The sequence below is a fragment of the Pholcus phalangioides genome, unplaced genomic scaffold (assembly GCF_987345545.1).
Source record: "Pholcus phalangioides strain wild (caught in Gottingen) unplaced genomic scaffold, Ppha-v1.0 ptg000022l_1, whole genome shotgun sequence".
NCBI classification, from domain to species: domain Eukaryota; kingdom Metazoa; phylum Arthropoda; class Arachnida; order Araneae; family Pholcidae; genus Pholcus; species Pholcus phalangioides.
The window spans coordinates 19384708-19407374 of NW_028301615.1; the positions used below are offsets into that span (position 1 = coordinate 19384708).

General features: G+C 35.6%; 1 protein-coding gene across 1 annotated transcript; it reads right to left on the bottom strand.

Annotated features, from left to right (window-relative positions):
• Positions 1-5991: 5991 nt before the first annotated feature.
• Positions 5992-22612, bottom strand: LOC149069953 (septin-2-like). The gene is made up of 11 exons (XM_089249672.1): positions 22461-22612; positions 20069-20186; positions 16756-16869; positions 16173-16254; positions 14482-14622; positions 12517-12634; positions 11648-11737; positions 11325-11421; positions 9995-10206; positions 9572-9661; positions 5992-6855 (listed from the first exon to the last, which is right to left on the bottom strand). Exons 1-11 carry the CDS (start codon positions 22491-22493, stop codon positions 6673-6675), a joined length of 1278 nt encoding a protein of 425 aa, XP_089105798.1. The 5' UTR covers positions 22494-22612; the 3' UTR covers positions 5992-6672.
• Positions 22613-22667: the final 55 nt, after the last annotated feature.

Consider the following 22667-nt stretch of genomic DNA (forward strand, 5'->3'; position numbering starts at 1 on the left):
GCAGGGCGGCTTTGACTCACCTTCGCCGGATCATAAAGAAATATCCAAGACAGCTGTGACTCACCTTCGAATCAAACCTAGAAATAAAGTACTGAAAATATTCATACATTTTCGTAATTGTGTGGTGCTTGCTAATGCACGTTTTATTGTTTTTTTTATTGGAGGACTATTTTTATTTCGTATCGCTTAATATAATTATAAAAAATTGAAATTAATTAGGGAGTAGTTGGCGGAAAGACCAAGATTCCGTGATGGTCTGTCTATGTGACAGCACACGCATGTAAACAAATAGATAGGTATCAACAAATTCATTGGAATCACCTCAAACGAATCATGGGTGCTTTCACGGAACGAAATAAAATGACCAGAGCTCCACAGTTTGATCTTATAATGACGAGGTAAGTGGAGTTCCTCGGAGGAGGACTTGGTGATGGAGGACGAAAGTAAGACTTCAGCTCCGATCACTTTGCAGGACTTCATAAAGGCTGTGGATGCCGAAGATGGTAAAAATGCGTTGAGAAAAACGCACGTTTGCGAAGTGTGCTTCAAACGTTTCTACAGCAAGGGCTCGTTACAGAACCACACGGTGGTTCACACCGGTGAGAAACCGCACGTTTGCAGTGTCTGTGCGAAACGCTTCACCCAGCGGAGCAGTTTGCAAACCCATTCGCTTATACACATCGGTAAGAAACCTCACATATGTGACATATGCAACAGGGGGTTCACCGACAAGAGCACCTTGCGTAAACACTACTTGATCCATTCCGGTGAGCGCCCTCACGTTTGCGACATTTGCAACAGGGGATTCGTCCAGAAAAGTACGCTGCGGAAACATTACTTGAGACACACCGGGGAGAAACCTTACAAATGTAGCACCTGCGGTCGAGCTTTTGCACAGAAATTCACTTATGATAAGCACCTGCTCACTCACGCAACAGAGAAACCGTTTGACTGCGAACTGTGTGATAAAAAGTTCCCCAGTCAATGTAAGTTGGATCGGCATAAAGTGACGCACGACACAGAGAAGAGGCACGAATGTAACATTTGCCATAAACGATTCAAAGGTAAAGGGTCGTTGAAGAGACATCATAGCGTCACCCACTGCGAGACAATTCCTCATCAATGTGACCTTTGTGACACATCGTTCCGAACAAAGGGCATGTTAGAAAGACATTTTCAAGTTCACGTACAGGAAAAGTCTCATTATTGCACTATATGTAAGAAAGGTTTCTGGAACGAGAGCCAGTTGGAGAGGCACGCTGCTGTCCATACTCGAGGTAAACCCCATACATGCGAAAAGTGTCAGAAATGTTTCGTGCAGAAATCTCGATATTTGAAACACCTATCCATTCATAATACCGATCCACCAACTTGTAGCTTGTGCAACAAGACATTCAAGGACAAGAAGGCTTTGAGGAGACATGGATTTACTCACTCCCGAATCAAACCATACAAGTGCGAGTTTTGTGAAAAATTTTTCAAGAGCAAGCAAAATCTGGATCGTCACAAATCAGTCCATGATGGAGACGATGATGAAAGTGTGGACGAGAAAGAACTTGACCCTTCCCTCGACTCGTGCGATTCGGCGGGCTCATGTGATGGAAACAATGATAAAAGTGAAATCAAGAAAGAACAGGACCTTCCTCTCGACTCTTGTGATTCGACAGGCTCATGTGATGGAAGTGATGACAAAAGTGAGATCAAGAAAGAACATGACATTTCTCTCGACTCTTGCGATTCAGCGGGCTCATCTGATAGAAACAATGATGTAATTATGAGCGAGAAAGAAGATGTTCTTTCCCTTCACTCTTGTGGCTCATCTGGCTCGTCTGACGAGCTTGACAGCGATGAGAAAGACATCGACGAATGTTCAGAGGATTGACTATTTTTGCCAGAAAAAACAAAATGTACTTACACAACTGGATTCTATATGAAGGGAGAATTTTAATCTGTTGGAACTGAACACTAATTTATTATTTATAAGCAAATGGACATGATAAAATGATCAACATGAAAATATTTCTAATATTTTTCTTTCTTTTTAGCATACTGCATGAACTCTGTAGTCAGCACAAATACGCAAGCTAAAGAGAGTAATAAAGTCAGTATCAAAAATATGAGTATTACTTTCATTGTAATACAAATCAGTCACAACAGCTTTAGTTGTCACTGTCCTAATTTTATTTTGGAGAGGGCGCTGCCCATGCCAAAAAGTGCATAAGAGTATTTACCAGAAAATTAAAAAACTTTTATATAGTGGTTAGAAAAAGATTCTAAATAATTTTCGGGCCCATTCTGACTCAGTGAGTAGGCCTCTTCAAAGGCTTATGAAAATTGTTCTTATGCAAAGAAAGCATACAAGACCCTTCCCTGCAGGGTTCCAGATATTTCATTTCTCACTCTTGAATATAGGTTTTAAGGACCTTGGTGCCATCTATCGACAGACTGGGAAAACATTGGAAAAATGAAATTGATTGCAGAGAGAACAGCTGCTGCCATCTAATATTTATAAAATTAAATAAAAATCATCCTTTTTTCATCCTTGAAAACCAGGTAACAGTAAACCATCAGGGAAATCTTCATGCAGTGAAATTATGTAAGTCAAGTCAAGATCGACCATATTTAGATCAGTAATGTATATAAATTACATGCTTTTGCGCTTGTCTGGACAACCATTGGCTTGTTTTTTTTTTCTAACTCGCACTTCTCAGAGAGAATTTGATATATCGATGGTAGCCTGTATTAAGAATATCGTCAGGAACATATCAGAGCCTAGATACAGATTGAACAAGTCGGCTGCCATGAGAATTTGGATGGCTTCAACCAATAGTAAAAAATGTCCTATATCATGAATATATGCTGCCATCTGTAGTTTAAAAATAGTACCAGTTGATAGTTTTTGTTTGCTTTCTAAATAACAGATGACAGCAAGACCTGCAGTATTTCCACATGATGGTAGATGGCAGCATTACACAGAAATAGGGTTACCAACCGTCCATTTAGGAGGACATGCCCTCATTTTTTGTCATTTCAACTGTTCTCCTTTCCAGGTTTTTCTAGAATAATCTTTCTTTTTTTTCTGGGAAAAAAATTTGAAACTTCGAAACGTATCTCTTCATTGCTACAAGTGTTTTTGTCCCCCCCACACGCATTCACCAAAAGCTACCAAAATTTCCAGAATTTTGTTTTTGCTTTTTTTAGCAGTTCTGTTTTACAGCCGGGGAAATTATTTTTGTAGCCGGTTTTATTCATCAGAATAGTGGTGCCATCTATTGTGAAAATTGGGATAAGTGACATCACTACAAGCAAGGGCGTCGGAAGTGTTTCGAAACTGTGGGTGCTCGTCTTTAGTTTTGTATCGGAAATTTTAATTTCTGGATCAATTCTGGCGGTGCTTGAATCCATGTCACAAATTACCGTTGGTGCTTGAGCACCCCCGGCTCCGACTACAAGTGCATGTGCAGGCATCCTGTTTTTGAATCTGGTAAACGTACACAGAAACAAACCATGTTAGGTCCACAACATGCATCAATTCTGTTAGAACAGTTTTTCCCAAACTTTTTATTCCACACATTGTCCCCCTTCAGAGATTTTTTCTCTCATCACCACCCCCCAACTCAAACGAACAAATTGGATCCTATATTAAGGCGCATATACACTACTGCACCGATCATGCAGCGGTTCTGATCTGCTCATGGGTACACAAACTTTCCTTGTGTTCCTTTCTTTCCTTTGTATTAAGTTGAAAAAACTGATTACAGGTGGGTCCAATGAAAACACCTCAATAATCATTCACACCATCCAAATTACTGAACAACCAATTGTGAATGCTTCCATTGCATGATCCGTGCGCTAGTGTATACGAGCCTTTATACTGTAGCTTCTATCCCCCTGGACCATTACATCGCCCACCAGGGAACAATATTGCCCACTTTGGGAAACACTGAGTTAGAAGTTCTGCAGAGGAATGCGGATGAGGTGATGTGTGGTTTAGTAGTAGTATTTCCACATGGGTTTCAAATTACATTTGAACTATGTTGACCTTATTTTCTTGGGAAACATACATGAAGTTTGGATTAATTGGATTTTAAATAAAGGAAAATAACTGCCAATTGTCGCCAAAAATGATGACAAAGTTGAAGAAAACCAGCTGATCACAAGAAATTTATGGAAAATTATCAAATGGCGAGAAATGAAGATCTGAAGGGAGCATATGATAGTCATTAATGTGACTGAAACATGGGGTGCAAGAGTACACATAATCCTTTATGATGATACCCATGGCCCCCACAAGGGTGGGGCTGACAGGGCTCCAGCCTGAGGGCCCAGGATAATTGTCATTTGTTTATTTCAAGATATAAATTCACTATAAAAAAGCCTGTGAAAAGTCTGGCTTAGGGAACCACCAAAGATTGTAGCCTGGGGCCCTCCCCCAGGATGTGGGGGCCATGAAGCTACTCTCTGTAATAATAATCATCTGTATATTATTCTCTGGTCCCGATGTACTTTTTATTCAGTGTTTATAGTCCACCTATAACCAGGGCCATCTTAAGAACATCCTGGGGGCAGCAGCCCTAGTATTTCCATCCATACTTGTGGGGCCTTATATTACATCTATAGATTCAACTGTCCCCCAGCAGGGAACAATATTGCACCCTTTGGGAAATGGTACATTGCATTGATAAGCGTACGAGAACACAGTGCACACTGGCTTCCAATTCTACAAGTCGGCGCCATTAAAGATTGGTCCTGAAAACCTAAAATTAAAGTTCTTAACCATTTTTTATGATTGGTTAGGTGTGTATTTCAGTGTTTGCCTTGCAAGAATCAGAAACCAGTGTCCACTACGTTCATACCCTTATACATTATCCTAAGGTTCAAATCAGGCACAGATCCCAAGAGATAATATTGGAAAAATTTGTTTCTCCAGTAAAATATAAGACGGTACTATGAACCTACACAATTAGTTATCCCCCTCCCAAGACATCGTCCTAAATCAGTGCCTGGTTCTAACAGGGGTAATAAATGTTTTTTTGGCTAATCTGTATTTTCATTGATGAAATCTTAATTGCAAATTTCACTGCAGTGAAAATCCTTTACGACGGTACATTCTATAACACAATAATTACCTTATATTATATTCTCTGGTTCCACAATGTTAATATAGGACTCAGTGTAAATATATTCCATCTATAACCAGGGCCATCTTAAGCTCATTGTGAAACTGATTTTTCTGACGCTCCCTCTGCCTGCCAAGAGATGTTTAATTTTGAAAATTTTAACCAAACTTAACGGTGATAGACAAGCATCTTACCACCACGCCACTCGGTCTGTATTGCATAACTAGAACATTATAGTTGTCATCATTTAATCTGCAAATCCTGAAAATTAAAAGACGTCGACTATGAGCAACATGGCAAAAGCTTTGTAAGTTTAAATCAGCAATGCATTGTTTCCATGAAATAGACCAACCTGTGGTATGTTTTCTGTAAACGCGGTTACCCCTGTGAATACAGAAGGAAGATTTTTTGTTATACAGGCATTCCGTTAATTTTTTTTTTGTAATACAATTAATATTTTGATGCAGATAAGATGATAATCAGTAAATACAAAATACCGACTATAGTGGTCAGAGTGATGGACTCACATTGAGAGAACCCGGGTTCAAACTCCACAGTCGCGATTGGCTGAAGTTGGTTTTCTGTGGTTCCAAACTTTGAGGTGCAAATGCGAGCCAATCTCCCCATTAGAAAGTCTCGGCACAGAGAGCGACAGGCCTACAAAAGTACAAATATTCAAACATCACACTTCTCTCAGAAAATTTGTAATATAGATGGCAGCACTAAAAATTCACATACAACACTATATGTGCTCTCAGACTGTTAGGGACACATGCTCACACTTCTAGTACAACTCAATCAGTAGCAAATTACCCATGGTGATAGACCAGATTTGTGCTCAGTTTGAAAGAAAGTAAAGGCAAAATAATAATTAGCATATTCCAATAAAATTTATTATACATACTATACAAATGATAAAAAAAACAACAACAAAAAAGGGTATATATACTACATGTTGCAGAGAGTGAAGTACCGTTTCACAGAAGCTGACAACCTATATAAGCAGTGATGATAATAAACAGTATAAGTAAAAGCTGACGCTACACTCAAAAACTTGGACACTGAAATACAAAAGGAGAAAAAAAAACTTCAATAAAATACTATTTATGTAAATTAATACTGTCGGACCAACAACAAATTTCATAAGACGGAATTTTTGATGAATTTTGTAAAAAATAAGTATAAAAACCATTGATCTCAATATTAAAGCACAGCTTACGCTCAGGTACTTTGAGTAAAAATTATATTTCATTGAAGGCGCATTTTCAACACGTCAAAAAGAGAATTTCATCTTTTTCTTTCCCCCGTTAAAAAGTAAAAGTTACTACACACATTGAATGGCAATTGAGAGATTCTAATGCGGCGTCGCCATTTGTGCAAGATTTTGATATGATAAAACGACTAAGAAAATGTCAAATTCTCATAAATATTGAAAAAAAGGTTTTGTGAGTTTACAAAAAAAAAAGCAGAGCATGTGGAAGATCTATAAAAGCTACAGTTTCTTTTAATTCCGTAAAGATACTTCCCAGCACAGCCTTTAGTCAAACTTTGGTCATTTTTTCTTGCTTTTACCGAGAGTAAGCGTGTGATATGTTGACTGATTCTGTAAGTTTTGCAGCGCTGCTTTCCTCTTGTTAAAGGCCTCCATTTCTTCTTCAAGTCTCTTTTTATCGTCCTCCAACTTCTTTTTCTCCTCTGCATGTTGTTTTTTCAATGCATCGAACTTGTTGTGGAGCTTTATTAATAAAAACAGAAATTAAACATTTTTAAAAATAGCATTTCCTATGTTATTTTCTTCTCTGAAACAAGACTGGCATTCCTAAGAAACATTATAAAACATGTCATTAGCAGGTTCCAAAAAAAAAAGAATTGATAACATCATTTATCAACAAAATATTTGAATGAAAAACAGCAACTGGAAATTTGTGGTAGAGTTAACTAAAGACAGCCGAAATTTGGCTATTCCCATCCAGTTAAACCGATATGCTCAATCTAAATTAATGTTAACTACAGCTCCCCAAGTGATTATTTCAATAATTAGTTGAATTTGAACTTCCCACATTCATTTACAACACAGTATAGACTCACAGTCTATCTTCATATAGGTAATTTACTACCATTTTAACTGTGGAAAGTGGCAGAGTCAGAATTGTGATTTTGTTGTGCAGGTATGTAGGGGTAATGCATGTTTCGTGTTAAGATGTCGATATCCATTTTTCTGATTGGGAGCAAAAAACAGGCATTGAATGATTGTTGTTACAGGTGCAATGTGAATGTCATTGCTCAGATTGCGGCCTGTTTTTTTTAAATGAGAGAAATTCATGTAGGGGATTCAAAGTTGGGAAATACCCTGAAAAGTTAGGAACCAAATATGAGACAAAAAATGTTTTCTGGATGCCTGCAGGGTCCTAAATTTCTGACCAATCGCTCATATAACCAATGAAATAATCCAAAATATCAACACTGGAAAAATATTCTAGTAAAGTGTGCTTTGGATTGTGCGTGCACAAAAACATTTGCATCATATTTATTTACACATCTCAACAGGCTGAGCCCAATTACAGAGATGGAAAACATACAAACATAAGAATATGAAAAATACAAATAATGAAAATTAATAGAAAAGCAAATAATAATAATAATTCATCGAATTTACACGTTAAAAATAAAATCATCAATATAAAATACAAAAATATATATGCGCAACGGAAGCAAAACATCCAAAATGAAGAATGAAAAACCGAAAATAGATGAGAAAATATATACAAATTCATATAGCACCTAGTAGAACATGGAATCCTTATGAAAAATATCTGGGAATTCACCCGTATTGTAATTTGCGTACTCGTGGTAAAACAATTCAGTAAATAAACTCAAAATTTTTCACTTTCAAAAAACAAATGTTTATACAGAAACAATTGTTGGAACTTTTGTTTCTAGAGATACAGTCCACTTCTCTCCACAGATTGAACTTGTCGAAAACAGAAAATTATAAAATTTGTTTTTAAGGGTGGTACACAATTCCAACAACTGGCCAGGATAAGGTGAAAAAGGTTGACAACCGTTTCTCTAAAACATCACGAATGTAACAAATGTGTTATTGTTCATCAGTTTCTTCTGAACTTCCTCACATATTCCTGGTCACATCTGCTGTATTTTCCATCCTTCAAACAGTATCATTACCCTGCCATCTTTCATTTGTGAAAATTGTATTTTGGAAATTAACATTAATACCACTTTCTTATAAAATAAAATAAATGCAATGACTTGTGATTTGACTTGTATACACATACTATAGTAATCTTCCATTATATGCATGTCAGGAGAAAAAAAAAAACAAGCACATGACGCAATCAAAGACCTTATCCATAGGTGCGAATTTCGAGACTTGAAAAATCTGTAGTTTGCTATGTGACAAAATATTTCGCTGCTGAATGGAAAAAAAGGCATACAAATAAAGGGGAAAATTGGGGATTGCATAGGGTGACCATGTGATCCATTTTCCCAGGGAATTCCTATTTTTTCTGAAATTTTTGCCGTCCCAGCTTTTTTTTAATGAAAATGTCCTTGCATTTTAAATGAAGTCAAGTTTTTAATCTTTCCTGAAATTAAGGGTTAGAATTATTTAGCTAACTTATGAATATTTTTCACACATATCAGCCATTTTAAAATTTTTTTCGTGGAATTATTTTAATCTATCGTGATTTTCAGCAGTACTACATTTCCTGCTGTGGCACGTAGTGATGACAAAGGACGGCAGATAATTGTGTCAATTTCTGCATCACAATGGTACAATGTGGTTTGACATAATTAACCACTTAATATAATGAGGAATAAATCAATAATTGAGAATTATACATCAGATTTTGACAAGCAAAACGACGTCATCATGATATGCATAACTAAATATGTTTCCCTTGTTGTATTTTTTTATAATTATAGTAAATGTTAATTATAATTCAGCAATTTGGATAGCATAACAATGTGGGAATCAACCTAGCCATCTGCCGCCCTTCATCATCACCACAGGCCATACCATCAGAGATTTTTTGGCAAATTTAGCATTAATTAGCAACTTTGTTACCTTTTGATATATGTCGCAATTGGCAATTTCTTGTATTTCTCTCAAAGAAACTTGATCAACCTAGGATTGTAAGGACTGGAGGATTTTCTTTTGGGATTTTTCTTTCATGTGAAGTCAAAATTAGAGGATTTTTAGGTATTTTTCTGTAAATGTACAAAAAATTAGAAGAATCTGGTTCCAGACTGAAAGACTTTAATAAGGCTGAAAAATCGGAAGGCTTCCCGGTAAATTGTAAGAATTAGTACCTATGCTCTATCTAGTTCTTAATGTTGATTGGTTATAATATCAAATGTGCATTATAGTGAGGTACAGCATTAGGGTCTACAGTATTTCGATTTCATATATGATAATACTATATTCAATTTACTTCTTTCTCTGCGTCTTTCAGTTCCTGTTCTTTCTCCCGCACTTTCACAACAAAAGTCTGTCTTGTCTCCTCTTCTTTCCTCTCCAATTCCTAGGAGATCAAAAACAATGTTACAAAATGATTGCAATGTTTCCCATGGATAAAAATATTTGGCATGCAAAAAAGGGGTTTGCATGGTTTGAACTAACATTCATAAAGCATCTCATGCAACCTCCAATGCAGTTGCAATTGATTTTTTTTCCTAATAAGTTATATCAGACAACACAATATTTGTTGCTTTAAAAATGTGGTGTTATAAATAATAAGGTAAAAGTAAGTCCATAAGTTCTGTGCTTAACTAGCTTCAATATAAGCAATGCCAGACCAATGTCGCAAAAAAAAAAGAATAAATCAAAATTTATACAACACCCACTGAACATTTACCTGTAAGTGTTCTTGTCGTTTCTGTTCATAAGTTTCTTGAAAGCTTATAGGTTTGTTATCAGCACCAACATCAGAGAATCCCATCTGTTCTAGTCTCATGCGCCTGAATAATTCATAGTGTCTAGTATGTGTCTGTTCCCTCATGTCTTCCATGTTTGTGCGAATCAACATCTCACGGAGCCTCACAAAATCACAATGGTTATCATTCTCGACTACAAAAATATTTGAAAAAAAAAATGTAAGGAAACCACTTTTTATATAACTTTGATTCATTTATATATAAATAAAAGAAAACATTTTGATTTTACCGATTCAATAAACTGATGTGGAATTCATTCTCTCAGACAATCTTCCCAGCCAGCCTTTTACTTTGCTCTTGTAAACCTTTTGAAGCAGATTTTATCTTACCTGTGAGCTGTCAATTGATTAAAACCCAACAACAAAATCCTTTTAAGCCAAGCACAACTCCAGTCCTATCACCACTGGCAGTCAACTACCAAGTGAGTTGTGCCAGAAGTAGGAGTGTGCGTACCTGACAGTCTGAGCGTGTCTCTAGTGTTGATTTTTCAGCGCTGCTATCTATATTTCAAATCATGAGTGAAGTGTAATGATTGGATATTTATACCATTGTAGGCTTGTGGCTCTGCCTGTTGCTCACTTTTAATGGACAGATTGGCTCACATTCTCATCTAGAAGTTGGGAACCACAATGTCTGCATGCTAATGCATCATACACATGTCTGCTGTCTCCAATACATTAACCACTTTATGATCAAGGATGCAATATTGACTTTTTCCACAGTTAGAAACTGATTCGGATGACTTAATTTTTCAGCAGGATGGGGCACCACTACACTGAACTTTTGAACAATCTCATTCCTAAACAATGGATCGGCCGCCGTACGGGACCTGACGATTCAGTTAAACATCATTGGCCTCCAAGATCATCAGACCTCACAGTGTGTGATTTCTTCTTGTGGGGGGTTATAAAAAACTATGTTTATGTGCCTCCCCTTTTAGCTACATTAACCAAACTGAAGATACACATAACAGCAGCAGTGGAATCAATGGGTGCAAACATGCTCTCAAAAGTTTGGGACAAATTTGACTACCATAGGCATGTGCTGTGCATCCTAAGGTGGACATATTGAGCACCTTTAATTTGGTTTGTAAAAAACTTTGATTAACCATGTAATATAAAATTAATCTCAAGTGTCTATGTTCAATATTTTTCATAATATACACATTTCAAATCAGGTAATTCTTTTTGAAACACCCTGTACCCATCTACTTCACACAACTCGCAAAAGATATACATAATCAGTATTTACCATGCACAGTTCCCCATGGATATTGTCGAGCCCTGATCATCTTATTGCCAATACGAACAAAATCAGTACTACCAATGACAGCAAAAGGGATGTGTGCCTGAAAATAAAATGTATCGTAACTGAATGAAAAAATTTGCATGTTGATCAAAATTAGTATTGAAGCAATTTGTGAAGCAATCTCTTGAATTTCCAAATTTGAGCTGATACTGAATTAATGTGCATATTGAAGTATGAAGAGTTTGACAGGTTTTGTGAAATTAAAAGTTATGGCAACACAAGCATTGAAATTGAAAAAAGATGGTTATTCATAAATTAAATCTTACATTCATAGCAGTGTTGACTTCAGCAACAGTTTCATCATCTGTAGGAAATTGGTAGATCTGTACCCCGTTACTTACCAGCTCACTCATAATCTGTAAACCACAAAAAAATTAGGTTTACTTATTTACTTGGAATATCTTAATTTAAAACAACTTTTCTTTTTGGAAAACCACGGTAAAGTCTCATAAATCTGTTAAAAACATCTACACAAAAAATTAAATAAATATGAATAACGTCCTGGTATTTGATATTTTCATTATTAATTTTGATACCACTGTTAGACCCAGCAGTCTTCAGCCACTGGTCCACAAAACATTCCACCCAATTCATGTAGCTGCTGCATAATTTTAGGTTTCTTAAGTTGGACCAATTTCACTTCTTTGGTTTTCATGATACCATTCAAATATGAAATGAGATATAAAGTTTTAATAACCATAATTTTAAACATAAATATAGTACCTACCATCCTACTCAGTTTAGTGATTTTTTTGACAAATAGCATGACAGCAATTTAGCAAAATGTGCAAAGTGGTCCAATTTAGGCAACTTTCCTCTAATATTGGAGCTTTTAATTGACGCGTGTTTGAGTATCTGGAAATTTTGATTCACTGAAATAAGCTCATCTCAATTACTTTGGATAAGTTTTACTGTACATAAAAATCATGAGAAGCAGCAGCAAGCTTATTGGAAGACAAGTGTACTATCTAACAGTCAATATTCATATCTATTGGAATTCTTGAGACAAATCAAAACTGAATTACAGAAATGCTGCTGTAAAATAAGAACAAACACTACCATATGTATATTTGGTGATAGTAATAACATAAGTTTGAAACTTAAATTTCATACGCAAAAAATGTTTGTAAACTACCTTTATTTTAAAGCGTTGAAGCTCTGTCTTGGATATGGTATCAGCTTTTGCAATAATTGGAATGATATTGGTCTTACTATCGAGTTTCTTCATGCATACGAGATCAATTGATTTCAACCTTAGAAAAATAACCACAAAGAGTACAAGAAACTATTAATTTCAGTTATAGGAATTTCTAAATTTTGCTAATTCTAAATGCAGTGTTTCACTAACAGTCAAGAAATTATGTTTCAAATAAAAGTTGTAATTTGATTTCATTGAAGATAAGATGATAGTCATTTGTAAATGAAAGAAAAGAATTTTAAGAAACATTTAAAAAAAGAAAACAATGTCATAGCTGTCAACTTTGAAGAATGAGGTCTGTACAACACTCAAATCAATTCACATTAGCAATAAAAATGGTAGCCAGGCACTAAACAGGACGCACACAAACTTAACAGGATTAACATGCTAGAAGCATGAATCTGTAAATTTTCACTTTTTTTTATCAGCTGGTTGGATACCCTATTTTTCTACATAAGTTCTGCCTGAAACGCAAATGTGAATCCTTATTGAAACAAGTTACAAAACATTTTAGGAAAATAACTTCCATCAGATTAGCATGGGCAGAGTAAAGATTCAAACACTGCATGAGGGGAACGATATGGTCAAAGCTAGGCACGGATCTATGGGAGGGGTGATCACCCCCCCCCCTCCCAAGCAAAATCAAATATGATAATATTGCATTTAATAAATCAGTTGAAAATTACTTACTTATCAATGTTTTTGATTAAATAACAAATTCATGAAAACTTCGACTAAAAAAACCAGGGCAATTTTTTCAAAAAAAGTTGGGACAGAGAAAAAACCGTGACTGTCACGTAAAATACAGGAAACATGGTCACCCTATCCACAATGTGGGAGAATCCCCCCTCCCAACAGCGAGCTCTAGAACTCTGTCCTTGGTCAAAGCAGATGTCAGATGTAAGTTCTCTTGCAAATTTCGGATGTCGAAAGGCTGGACTGATGCTGCCTGTTTGGCAAATTTTACATAAATTTATTTTGTGATTTAACACAATGGCGAAAATTTACATAAAGGTTATGACATCATTTGGGGGATAAAAAACAAAAGCAACAGTCATTTTTTCTTTTTTCTGGGTAAATTCATTGAAAATGTCATTTTTCTCCAAAAGTAAAAAATTTTTACAATCATGATCAAAATTCTGGAGTTTTTTAAATTTTTCTGAAGTCTAGGAGATAGAGTAGAAATTTGGGAGCCTCCAAGAAAAATCCAAGGAGACTTGGCAGCTATGAAGCATTTCTTATAAAACATGCTGCGGTGTGTACAAGTACAAGGAAGTTACCTCAATTTCTATCATTATTAAGCTCACCAGCCCCAAAGCAGAATGTTTTTCATTGTTCTGCAATGAGCCCTCGGCTAACTGGAAATGTGCTGCAGTAAAAATTCCCATAATAGTGTTTTCTACACTTTTCATTTAAATTCTTCAATATTGTTCTGCTGTAGCAGCGATTGTTCTGTGACATACATCACAGATTTCAGCATATTCAGCTTTGGGGCTCAGAACCACAGGATGGGAGCAAAACATTTCCATTTCACATTTGGTTTCCTTGCTGATGCAACAAAAGGCATTCCTAAAAGTCTTTTTTGTACCACCAGAAAATTAAGAATATTCGAGAAAAGGATTATATTGCAAAGGATCCATTAGAAGAGTGAAAGTCATTTTCTTCCAAACAAAAACTTGTGAAAATTGTGATTACTAATAATTGTAACTGCCTTTGTAGTTACTGCCTTTTGTACAAATCATACTGATAATTATAGTTACAAGGTAGTAAAGATTTGAAATGCTTCATATGTCTCTGAAAAAATATTGGCAATTTTCAACAAAGCAAGAAGAAAAAGAAAACATTTTGACTACTATAATAAAATTACAATAAAAATCAATAAGGGAAATAAAACAAACATACCCGTGACCAGTTGGACAAATGAAGTAAAGGCAAACATGGATTCGTGTGTCGTGGTAAGTAGACAGGGAACGTTTGATCTTCAGTTCCTCTTGCAAGTACATTTCAAACTGAGAATCTATATAGTCCACTATGGCCTTGAAGCTTGATTTGGGTGAGAAAGCATACATAAATAAGATGATATACAAATGAAGTCACCCACATAATAAAATCTACATTTTGCAATACAGTACACTCTCGTCAATCCGGCACATACCAGCCTACACCAAGTTAGCAAAATTGCAGGATTACTGCTACTACTTAACTCTGAGCTTTGGTGTGGTGAAGTTATCTTGACCCTACAAATAGCTCATCTTATTACCCTTTGAGAAAGAAAGAAATGTATCTGGACTATTCTATTTTCAGTACTTTTCAAGCTAGTTGTTTGCAAGGTTTTTCCTCCCTGTATATAATTGATCAAAATTTCCATAGGGTGAAAATAACCCCACCACACTACTAGCATAAAGTTTGTTTTTTTTTTTATCTGAGGGCTCATTTTGAGAAAATAATTGAAGAAAATTAAAAAGTATTTAGTGACTTGATTGACAGATGGATAAAGTCATGTAAAAAGCCCATTACTTTTACAAAAACTCTTTTTTGTTGGTTTTGTAAATGCACTAGTAAGTCAAAATGGCACCACGGTGCTAGTTTCAGGTTAAATGTACATGAATTCCCATAACATTCTTCTGTGGAATTTCTAACGAATCAGTACATGTCAAACGTGTTGTGTGAGTTTCAGTACATGCATAGCGTTAAAGTATTTATGCTCTCAGAGTTGTGCTTTTCTTGCTTCTGCCTTCCATAGTTTGAAGTAAAGATGGTGAATGCTTGATTTTTCATGTTATGTAAATATCATGTTGAAGGTCTATTTGCTCTCTGCAGAGAGACTTTTTCAAATGGGGAAACTGGCTCACATTTGTGCCTGGGAATTGGAAAACTGCAAAAAATCAACTTCAGCTGACTGAATCCAACCGGGTTTGAACCTGGATCCTTACAATGAGAGTCCAGTACACTGAAGTGTGTCCACACGAATGCACAACAGCTCGTTGAATTACTAGAAGTTAGTTGAAAAATCCTGTTTCGATAATATAAACTTCTGTGCACATACATGCTTTCCTCTTTTAAGCTCGAAGAAAAACTGCCTAAAAATGTCAGATTACTTGACAGGCCGATCATGGCTAGATTATTGAGAGTCTACTGTACAATAAAAATATGAATATTATATTTTCCTTTCAGATTGTTACATGCACATGAAAAATCTCCTGATTATTAAGATAATTACTAAGACAAAGACACATATCACAATAAACATACAAATTCATACAAGGGATAAACAAATGTATCAAACAATAATGCAGTGCATTTTGATTAAAATTTTCACTGCATTCATTCAATAATTTTATTCTTTAATAATTTAAAATAATGTTCGTGTAAAAAGCATAATTTTTATCATTTGCTAACATTAATAGAGTTTTTAATTATCCAAATCGGGTCATATTCACATGAGCACCGATAATCAAGGCTCTGAAGTGGATGAATATATTAATAATTTCTGAAATTATCAGAAATTGCATGACAAAAACTAATATCAACTAGTCAAAGTGACACAACATGAGGAACAGAACAGCTGATGAAACATATTCTGAAGGCAATACCTGTCATCCTTATTTATCTGGTCGCCATATCCAACTGTATCAACAATTGTAAGCTTCAGATTTACGTTTTTCTCCTGGAGATCTGTAAAAAAACACAATCAACATATCAGACAGTCAGGCAGCCTTAGTCTTACTTAAAATAACTGATTTACAAAAAATTAACCATGCCACAAGTTTCAAATATGTCAGAGGCAACACAAAAAATTTTATCTTCACAATTTTTGCTTCGCTTGTGTATTGTATGGTGCAAATTCTAGATCCCCTGCTGGAGAATTGAGTACACTTTTATGCAATATTATGTCATTATAGAACACTGTTTCTGTTATAATTTTTTTTTATCTATCGTAATACAACACGTGTTCAAGTATTAGTGAGACTGTGGTTTTTTTTGGTTTTTTTTTTATCTTTTCCCTCCAGAGGTACCTCAGTTCTAATAGTTTTAAATGGTTTTAAATAGGGCTTGTCCAATTCATCAAATTATCATAAAAATTTTCTTTGAGATGCAATTAGCATTTTGTTTGAATTTCATTTGTTCATTGCATAAAAAACAAAAACATCATAAAATGGAAGTGATAAGACTAACCATAAGTATTAGATTTCAATTTGACACCAGGTAAGTTATGGGGACTTGGAGACGAGTCAAAATTTGTGTTGAACAAGGAGTCCATCAGTGTAGATTTACCAAGGCCTGTTTCACCTGCGGAAGAGAAGGCAACAAAAAACACATTTAACATATCTATACAAGAGGAAGCTACAACATACCACAGTCAGAGAGACCTTGTTATAACAAACATTTTTTAAAGTCGCACTACCTACAATACAAGTTTTTAAAGGTACCTGCCAGCAAAATGAGTGGATTGGGCTTACTTGTTATTAAGCCATCCTGCTCATGAGGTCATTTTTATTCAGTCCCTGATAATATACCAGAACATGACAAATACTATGCGCCAGGTCGCGATGGGGACTAGAAGATCGCTATTGGTACCAGAAATTTTTTACATGTAATTGGAATTTAAAAATTATACATTTTCTCCCTTTATGACAGTGCATCTTCTCACATGTGAAAAGGACATTCCGGAAAGTTCAAGAAAATATTATTTAACACTCTTTCGGGCACAACTGATATAATAGGCAGTCTTCACATTTTCTCTTCCCTCTTCTTTCCTAGATGGCACTAGCTAGTGCTACTGAGTAGAGAGAGAGAGCTGCCTCTTATATACTAAGATTTGAGTGGTGTTACACAGTTCACTCAAAAACCTTACCAAATGTTGATGGCAATCAAAGTGATCTGCTAGGCTCATTACACTCGATTAAGCAACATTTTGAAATAATCCTCCAGTACATGGGTTGGGTGTGTAAGGCATGTGCACACTTCTTTCATTTACAGACAGGAACAATTTTCTTGAGGTTCTAGATAATTTCCTTCAATTGGATGCATTCGATCTGACAGGCACAGTGCAGCCACTTTTTTTATCTCACCCTTTCGTATTAAAATTTGTTTGACTGCTTTTATGTCAAATACATGGTTTTTTTACAGAAGCATTTGTGTTTTTTTCTTCTATTGACATCCCTGATAATGATGTTCATCACTTGGCAGCTATATAAATAAACTTAATTAGGTGTTTATCATGTTTTTTTAAATGCGTGCTCATCAAGCACATTACGCCCAAACTCAGCTATAAACATACTGCAACCAATGAAAGGTTAAGACCATTTTCTTGAGCAATAACCATACTTGGCTCCTAAGAAATTTAGCTGGTGTCTAAATTATTGTTTTTGATTCATCAAGCCTGGCATATAACCAACATGTAACTGTAGCAGGATTGGGTTTTTGCAGGACAGTGGCATAAGTGAAAAAAACCAGGCAAGTGGTAAAAATAGCAAAAATGAAAAAAATAAATAAAATAAGCATATATGTATAAATATATATAACACATTATGGATGTTATGAAAAATTTTCAATTGCTTGAACTACAATGTTAATGGATATAGAATTTTCACTATTTTTTTCATAATTATATTAATATTAGTGAAGAGGTATATGTGCATGCAATATCACTTTCGTTAGCATTTTATGTGGGTGTGTATTTTGAACAGAATTGTTTAAGCATGTTTTTATAATGAGTACAACAAAAATATGACACATACCAAAAAAAAAAAATCTTCGTTTTTTATCTTTTCACTCGGAGTTGTCCTTTTTTGCGTAACATGTTGATAGTTTGTTCACAACATAACATTTTTTTTACGAGGTGGTGAACTTAAATTTTAGGTTATTGCGATTATCAACTTGAGCAGTAGGGAAAAGATAATTCTACAAAAAACCAGAATACAAGGTTTCATAATTGTGTTTCTCAAAGATGTGTTCTGGCTGTGGCAGCTTTGTTACCTTGTATGTTGTCAAATTTCTCACATTTTGCTAAGATTTTGCCATCTCGTTTTATAATCCTTTGAAATAGTTCTTATATTATCTGATGTTGAGGTAGCAAGCTATTTTGTAATGTTAACTTTTAAAAGATCCCTTACCAAAAAAAAATAATAAAAAGTCTTGACAAAAATTAAGATACTGTGAGCTTAGTCAACGATAGTGCTTGTTGCATTCAAAAAGTAAAAATCACTAACTTCATTGACCCGTATCAAAACTAATGAAATGCGCAGAACTTTTCTACACTCTGACTTTGTGATACAACTCCAAAATTTAGTCCTCCTTAATACTATCTCTCTACATTAGTGGGTTTTTAAAAGGTTTTTTGGAAGATATAAGCAGATATGGCATAGAGTCTGGGTTTTTGGTTCATTCTGTGTTTGAAAAAGGGGATACTTGAATAAATGCTAGGTAGAAAATGCTGCTCTATATTTACTGCATTCCTGTTTTATCATTCATGTTGGTGGGTATCATTAAGAAAAAATATGTTTTATATTTATGAGCAACCTGCGCAGCAGAAATGGTTTTTATACATATTTATCTCGACAGCTTTTGTCTAAGTGTAAGGAAAACAGCTGATTCTAGAAGTAAAAAGCTAGCTTCAAATGTTTCATCTTTGTGAAAGTAAATTAAGATACTACGAACTTATTCCATAAGAGTAATTAAAGTGAAAGTTAAGTTAAAATTTAAATTTTTTTTCAATTTTTACCACTGCCAAAAACACGGCAAAAATAGTTTTTGTCGGGACAGTATTTTACCTATGGCAAAAATTTTCCAACCCTAGATAGAAATAAAGTAAATAAAAAAATGTATAGAAATAAAGCTTTTATATGCTGGTTTATATGGGACTACATAGGTCTAACTGCATGTGGCAGGGTTCTCAAACTGTGCGCCCTGGTGTGCCTCCGATTTTTGTCAGGGATGCCACGGAGCAGTGGCCCTGACAAATATTTTTCAAAGAGATTCTTTGTTAAGCAGCTCTAGGGAGCTGGCCAAGCTCAAGGGTAAGCATTGAACCGAGAAAGGGGATGCCGCAGGTGAAAAACCTACCCACGTCACAAGTATTATAGTTTGCGAAACACAAGCACTGCAAACATTTATCTTGGGTGTCGAGCCGTGCCAATGAATATGCACCTATATATTGATTAATAAGAATTAGACTTCACCTGGCTTTTTGCACAACTGTTAGATATAAACATAGGGGTGGATGGTTCAATGGGAAAAAGAGCTGCGACTGATTATAATGAATTATTATTCATTCTCACACACTACAGAACTATTATTACCAGGAAACATTGCGTGCATGTAAACACCAGAAAATTCAGGGGGGGGGGGGAGAGAATAATCGATTCATAAGTGGTAAAAGTTTGGTAACCACTACTGAGCGATTCACCACCATTTTGAATACAAAGGATTCCACGACAAATTCAAGTCTGGTAATATGATTTGGACAATATAAAACACGTTAACATACCAATACATAATATATTGAAGGCAAATCCCTGCTGCACAGATTTGTTCACCAGCTGATCTGGCAGGCTGTCGAATCCCACATGACCCAGAAGCTTCAAGCCTCGGAAACTCTCCAACATCTATAAGAATTCAAGTTTTAATCAGTGATGCAACATATCGCAACATGAAAAAAAAGACAGTAACAATAAATGTGAAACTTAATTTATTTGACAGTTAACATTTGAATCAAAGCTTGAAGTGATATCCCGCAAAGCAGAATGCTTTACATTGCTCTGCAACGAACCTTCAACTGACTGGAAATTTTCTGTGGTAAAAATTCCCATAACAGTATTTTCAATGTTTTTCCTTAAAATCAAAATTGTTCTGCAACAGCACTGGACTGATTGTTCTGCGATGTACGTCACTGATTTTGGCATATTCTACATTGTGGGTGATATGAGCATATAGGCCTTTGCCATTAGGTTTATGTCATTCAGGTGATTTTTTCCTTCAAACCCAGGTCAAGTTTCAAACAATGCATCCAATATTGAATAAAATTCTTGGAGGATAAACAGCGTTTTTGAGTTTGATGTCAGTCAAATGCAGTAGGACCAGACTTAAGCATGTGAGAAGTGTATAGCGGCACCAATGCACTGGGGGATTGGGAAATCCCCATTTGAGAAAGCTGCAAAACATTTAAACCTATTCCTGACTAATATTTGTCCACTGCCAGCAGTTCGCATCATCGAGAGAGATATTAGATTAAACTGATTGAAAAAAACAATATATTTAAAAATATCAATCTTCGGCTGTTCCAGCTTGTTCCATGTAAAGCCAGAGTGATGCAGTAGTAAGATACTCACTCCTCTGCCATACCGTCAGGTTCGTTCCTGGGGAAAGAACACAGAGATCACAACTTCTTTTCCTATCAAACCTGAGGCTACCACCAATAGATGGCACCTTCATTTTTGACCCAACTCCATCAGTAGTAAAATACTGCATGGTGATATGACTGGAGTTGGCTTGCGCGATAATGTAACTAGTTCCATGTAGCCTAAGTTATTTATTGATGATGCCAAATTCTGGTTAGAGAAAAGTCCAAGTACTCATCTTCAGAACAGCTGCTTAATGTTATAAAATATTTTCCATTGAATGACGACAGAGAAAATATAATGAGCTCCACTTACACCAAAGATTATGGCAGCATAATTATGTTTTAATACATCACATACAATGATCATATTAAAGAAAAATACTGTGCTATAGTCAAACCTATATTCAATTATTTTGACAGGACTGACAGCTTTATTCTTTGTCAAGATGATACACACAGGGACTTCAAAATATACAGCTGATACAGCTGAAACCATGTGTTATAACGATCACTCCATCATAATGACTGGTACAATAGATCCTGATTTTATTCCTGTTATGCCATTTTTCATTCAATATATCGATACCTACAAAGTCCATTTAACTGTAAGCTACAAAGCCAATTCATTTGCGATGCCGGAACTCAGGTCAAGGCTAAGCAGGAGGTGGGAGACAGCTTCAAAACTTTTTTACACCACAGTTTACCAAACATTCCCATATTGAGCGATACTGTCTTTGGTGGGGGGGGGGGGGGGGCACTGGAAAATAATAGAGTGCAGTTTGCAGAAGGGGCTTCCTGGAACATTGCTGGAACTAGTGATGCCAAAATCGTCAAGATCAACAGATTAGAACCCGGGCAAAGAACATCAGAAACAAGTTCGCTACTTACAGAGGTTGAGGCAACCCCCTATAGATGGCGCCTTCATTTCTCATTCAACTCCACAGGTTGGAAATAGCCATACACGACCAGAGTTGGTGTGGCGTAAAGTAGTAATGCCGAAATGAAGGCTACCGCCAGGTTCGGTTGATATAACATTGATAGGGCTGAAAGTTTCGAGGCATATCGGGAGTCAAGCCTTTATGCGAGAGAGGGAATGGTGCATTGCATTACATATTCAATTATTATTTGGGTGGCTCAGCCCTCTCGTAAAATTTATTGGGGGTTACCTGTCCTCAGGTTCCGGTGCCTATGACTGAAATTACATGCCTCTGTTATCCCTTGCTTTTTCTCGTTAAGAAACACTTTTGTATATAACGTAAAAAAACAGTTGACAAACTAAAGACACCTACATAGTTCGGATTAGCGGCATGAATTAAATTTTTGAAACATTTCTCACACGGTATAAAAACTGTTTCTCTTTTTTAGATTTAAAAAAAATGACAATTTAAAACAAAATCGGTTGCTGAATTATTAATTATCCGCAATCATTATTTATATTTGTGAACATATAATGAAAAATTATTGTTTCACATAAATGTCGACAAGACGCGCCTCCTCCAATCAATTTTAAATTACAAACACAATAAAACAATAAGCTCACATTGGGCATTCGTTCAACTTCCGCTGAAGCCATTTATAGATTCAACAAATGATTCCCACAACGCAAAAAAAATTTTGATTTCAAAATTGTAAGATCATGAATGAGCGGTAAATAACCGGAAATTACAAATGTGTTTAGATGGGGAATGTATTAATGTGTTGCCAGATACTGATCCCTAATCATCAAAAAAATAAATCAAAACCCATT

Excerpts from the sequence above, each read along its gene's own strand:
- LOC149069953 (XM_089249672.1), bottom strand. The coding sequence starts at position 22,493 with ATGGCTTCAGCGGAAGTTGAACGAATGCCCAAT. Across the intron at positions 12,635-14,481 it reads ATTTGTCCAACTGGTCACGG|GTTGAAATCAATTGATCTCG; the intron begins GTATGTTTGTTT and ends TATTTTTCTAAG. Across the intron at positions 11,738-12,516 it reads TTCAACGCTTTAAAATAAAG|ATTATGAGTGAGCTGGTAAG; the intron begins GTAGTTTACAAA and ends TGTGGTTTACAG.